Source organism: Eurypyga helias, unplaced genomic scaffold (genome assembly GCF_000690775.1).
Source record: "Eurypyga helias isolate BGI_N326 unplaced genomic scaffold, ASM69077v1 scaffold4569, whole genome shotgun sequence".
NCBI classification, from domain to species: Eukaryota; Metazoa; Chordata; class Aves; order Eurypygiformes; family Eurypygidae; genus Eurypyga; species Eurypyga helias.
The window spans coordinates 84,415-89,507 of record NW_010269961.1 but is presented as its reverse complement, the minus strand read 5'-3'; the positions used below and the strand labels follow the sequence as shown (position 1 = coordinate 89,507).

The window sequence follows — 5,093 nt, the reverse complement described above, 5'->3', positions numbered from 1 at the left end:
AAAATCCCAAAGCACATCAGCAATGCTTTTTTTTCCAGCAACTGGTGGCTTAAAGAACCTGAGGCCCTTGGCAAGCAGGGACTTTGTGCTGTAAATTATCTTCAGGGTGAGAAGAAATTTAAGGGTATCCATGTAAAGAAACTGTTCTTTCTCACTGTTTCTACCAAGGCTTGAAGTCTAAATGCTGTGGAGGGAGAAACAGGCTTGAAGAACTTACTGCGTAGTTTCTCTAGTCAACAATTTCAAGGATATGTATTGTGGAGGAAAACGGGGTGACTTTAGAAGAAAGGTGCCCATCCTCATTTTTTATAGCACTAGGATCAGCCAAACCTGACTGCGTTTTCTGACCTTCCCCTACTGAGTGGCAGCATTGGTTCTTTTTATTGTCCTCCTATTTTTACAGTCCCAGAACAAAACTTTTGCTTTTTGGCCCAGACTGGATGTGGCTGAGCTAGTCTGGACTGCTTCTGGGGAGAATTGCCTTCCCAATCTCAGCACCATACTCAGTCCCAAAGATGCAATTCCATGAATTCAAGTTTATAAACACCGGCTACCCCATCCCACTGCCCATTTCCTTTATATTCTTCCCTTCAAAGATCCTGGCTGACCAGCTGGGTCTCACAGCATCTGGGTTGCAAGAAAAATGCAGACTTGCAAAGATCAAAACTCTTACAGCCTGAGAGGAGTGTGGTGCTGCTTTGGATGCTCCCAGGTTTCCCTCACAAATAATCCGAGTTTCAATACAACTTTATAATTTAAAATTAGTGTCAGAACAGAATTAAAAAGGCTATTCTTTGGCCAGGACAGGAGTTTGCCTTTTCTTATATAAACAGTATGTTTAGTCCTATTTCATTCAGAAGGAGCATGGTCTCAGCTGACCTCTCCCTGCAGTGCGCTCTCAGGGACTGCCATGACCCTTGCAGGGAGCCCACAGCCGCAATACCTACACCCCAAACACCCTGGCAGCATATTCAGAACCTGCAGATCGTCCCTGCCCATTTCTCATCTCCGTCTTCAAGCCAACATTTGTTTGAGCTTTGGCAGCTCTCTCGGCTTTACCACCCCAGCCACCCTGGATTTCTGATTTCTCTGGTACATCTCCTCCCAGCCTCGGAGTTACATGTGAGACACCTACTTCCCATCTGCACATTTCCAAATCAGAACAGCATATTTATGATTACTACTGGTAGCTGGAGGGACTTCTCCTCTCACCCACTGCAGTTTTTCTCACCCAAAAAAGAAAGCACAGTAACCAGCTCGTGGAGGTGTTTGCATTCCTCTAAGAGATGCGTTTTGCACACTTACATGATGCTGAATTTTGCTTTTGCTTGAAATGCATGGGTGCAATGTGGGCTGGGTGTTTTTGAATCCAGATTCATTCCCCCAGATTGTTATGGAAACCTAACCCCCCAGGCGATGGGGACAGAAGTTGCTGGGGACAGAAGTTGCTTGGCACATTGTCCTTGAGCACCTTCCCCAGACTTGGGGGAGATCTTGGGCCAGATCAGTGTTTTGGATCTCCACTCTTTTACAGCAGAATGTTTTCACTTTTTTGTAGCTGAAAGCTTTATAAACACCTACTTAGACCATGTTCAGACAAAGAGTGAAAAAATATTCATGTGAATCGAGCATGCCACAGAAACAGGGCATTGGAAATGTTCAACCCTTCTGAGATTTTCTAATAAAAAATATTCTATCACCAAATCCATTCAGCTGTCTGTGTCCTTAAGCTGCCCACTGCACTTCAGATTTCTTGCAGAAACAAGGTGTTTCTTAGACAAAAAAAACCCACTCCAGGGTGAGAGGAGAGGAGAGGGATTCAGAAAAGCTAAGAGGAGAATAGTCCTGAGAGATGGAAAAGAAACAGCTTGCTCCTTTCCGCTGCAGAGTCTTCACATCTGTGTGCTTATGGCCTGACCCGATAAAAAAAGTGTTCACAGCCTCGGTCCTTTCCAGCCTGGGGTTCATTGATTATTTTTTTTTAGGGTTTTTTTATTCCCCCACTCACACAGCTGATGTTCCCTGGGGGCTCTCAGTTGGTTCTGCCAGGCAGTAAGTGGCATTTGAATACATCAATCTGAGACCGTTTCTATGTAAACAGGGAGACCTGTGAAACATCGCGGTGGAGCTTCAGATACCAAGAGTCAGGAACTATCTTTGGTTCCAGATTCTGAAAGCACCTAGAGCTTGTACCGGAGTAAGAGGGGGCTGAGTCTCTCCTGACACCCTCGGCTACATGACAGGGAAGAGGTGGATCCACCATCCCTGAAGGTGTTTCAAAGACCTGTAGATGTGACGCTTAGGGATGTGGTTTAGTGGTGGACTTGGCAGTTAGGTTAACAGTAGGACTTCATGATCTTACAGGTCTTTTCCAACCTAAACGATCCTATGACAGTAGAATTGCACCAAACTGGACTTTAAATCTTGCCAGGGCTGTGCTTTCAGTCTGATTTGTATGAGCTATTCAGTCAGGGTCTTTTTAAAATATCTTCTAACTTTTTCTGTATCAGTTTTTAGACAGAAAGCTAGGAGGAAAGGTGGGTTCTGGATTTGTATATTTTTGTGAGAGTTGGGAAGTAGAGGGTATTATCCCCCCTGCTCTTTGACTTCACAAGAGGAAAATGTGTGCATGACAGGTTAAGGAGTGTGAGACCGTCAAAAGGCAAGGTTTGCTTGCCAAGTGCCATGGGAGGTATGCAAGAATTAACATTTCTCATCAGCAGAGGAAGGACTGGACTTGTTACTAGCAGGCTTTGGACCCGAACGACCCACATGCCAGGGCATTCAGACTCCCCCTCTGCAGGAAAGCTTCAGTGAAGTGTGATGGCCATCACCCTCTCTCCTCTCGCTCCCATTTCACAGCAGGATGCATGCTCAGGTACTGCCGTGCAGCCTCCCATCTTCACTGTTACATAGAGCCCTGACCCCACTGCATGGAGCTTGTGAAAATCAGACAGATGCCACCATCTACTGGGAGGAGCACTTGGGCTCTCTCATTATGCAATTCCTTTGTTCGTCCCTTGACCTCATCACAAGTGCTAACTGTGTCATTCAAACACAAATTCTGACTACAGATAAAAAATTAAATTAAATTATGAGTAAAACTTAGTCTACTTTGAATTCACTCTTTGTTTGTGGGTTGTTTGGTTTTTTTTTCTTTCTAGGAACAAGATACCCATGAAGTTTAATCTCTCTTAGCCTTAAAAGAAAAGACGAGGAGTAAAAGTTATGGATCCTTTATACTTTTCCAACACATTTAGCCCAGAAGCTAGTTCCAGCGATGTGAATTCCTCACTGCTGACAAATGTGACAGAGAATGGGACACTCTCAGAGCAGCCCTCATTCAAATACATCAACAAAGTCCTGATTCCCATCTGTTACCTCCTGGTATGTGCAGTTGGACTCAGCGGCAACACATTGGTCATTTATGTGGTTTTGCGCTATGCCAAGATGAAAACCGTCACCAACATATACATCTTGAATTTAGCTGTTGCCGACGTACTCTTCATGCTGGGCTTGCCCTTCCTGGCCACCCAGAATGCCATCTCCTACTGGCCTTTTGGCTCCTTTTTGTGCAGGTTGGTTATGACTGTAGATGGTATTAACCAATTCACTAGTATTTTTTGTTTGACTGTGATGAGCATGGACCGCTACCTGGCAGTAGTTCATCCCATTAAATCAACCAAGTGGAGACGTCCCAGGGTGGCCAAGCTCATCAGTGTGACTGTCTGGACATTCTCATTCTTGGTGGTGCTTCCAGTCATCATCTTTTCGGATGTGCAGGAAGACTTTCACACCTGCAACATGAACTGGCCAGACCCTGTCAACATCTGGTCAGCAGCATTCATCATTTACACATCAGTCCTTGGTTTTTTTGGTCCTTTGTTGGTGATCTGTCTCTGCTACTTGCTGATCGTGATTAAAGTGAAATCTTCAGGGATCCGAGTTGGGTCTACGAGGCGCAGGAGATCAGAGAGGAAGGTGACCAGGATGGTGGTGATCATTGTGGTGGTCTTTGTGTTTTGCTGGCTCCCATTTTACACGATGAACATTGTCAATTTGATATTTATACTGCCAGAAGACCCTGTGTTGGTAGGGGTGTACTTCTTTGTGGTGGTCCTCTCCTATGCAAACAGCTGTGCTAACCCCATTCTTTATGGATTTCTTTCTGACAACTTCAAGCAGAGTTTTCAGAAAGTCCTTTGCCTCCGAAAGGGCAATGGTGTAGAGGATGGTGATCCCATTGAACACAGGCAAGAGAACAGCAGCCGCTTGCAGGAATCAATGTTAACACAGAGAAATATCGAATTCAATGGACATATGCAGACTAGCAAGGTCTAAGGGTATGGTTTGGCACTGAAAAGCACTTGTAGACCTGGAAAACTTGGGGACTTAAAGGCGAGATGAAACTAAAATCTGGAGACCCACAAGCTCAAATAAATGTACATAGACTTCACTCCCCTCCCTTTCACAGCTAAAAGTGTTATGGGCTATACTGGGCTGTGTGAAGCTCTTACAGTGTTTTAGCTAAGTCAGACGTGTTACCACTTTCTGTACTCCAGAGAACTGACTTACTGGTACACACTGCCAGCTTCATACTGCTCTAGTGATGCGAAACAACACTAAACCTGTTTTAACTACCTTGTTAAGCTTGAGTTAATGGCTGCTTTGCGCTGTTGGGATCAGCTCAGAGCCGTAAACAACTCAGATAATATCTTTAGAAGTTTTCAAGGGGATCTCTTAAAAGAAAAACACTATTTCTTAAGAGGAAGTTTCATACAAAAAAGGCCATGGCACTGATCTTGTGTATGAGCCATGGTTATAGAGTGCTGTGTCGTCCATTTACATTGTTTTACTGTCATTAACCCATTGAAGAGATTCGTAGTATTCGGGAATCTTTCAAACACGGTAAGAAAGAATGAAAACAAGACTAGGAAAACATTGTTGAAAGGATTCAATGTATTCATAATATTTTCACATTCTAAACCAAACTGCATTTAAAATGTAATGTAACCACTTTATTATTATGTAAGTGACGCTGATTGTGAAGTCCTGGAAAGCTGTTGTGTATATTTATTGGTTCTGAGTGTAAG

The 5,093-nt window shown here is 44.0% G+C and overlaps 1 protein-coding gene across 1 annotated transcript; it reads left to right on the top strand.

The window, feature by feature from the left end:
- The first annotated feature begins 3,228 nt into the window (after window positions 1–3,228).
- On the top strand, window positions 3,229–4,341 carry SSTR5 (somatostatin receptor 5). Its single transcript, XM_010158254.1, has one exon. It carries the CDS (start codon window positions 3,229–3,231, stop codon window positions 4,339–4,341), a length of 1,113 nt encoding a protein of 370 aa, XP_010156556.1.
- The last annotated feature ends 752 nt before the right edge of the window (window positions 4,342–5,093 follow it).

Bases quoted from the DNA above. Each gene is read 5' to 3' on its own strand.
- SSTR5 (XM_010158254.1), top strand. From the start codon at position 3,229: ATGGATCCTTTATACTTTTCCAACACATTTAGCCCAGAAGCTAGTTCC.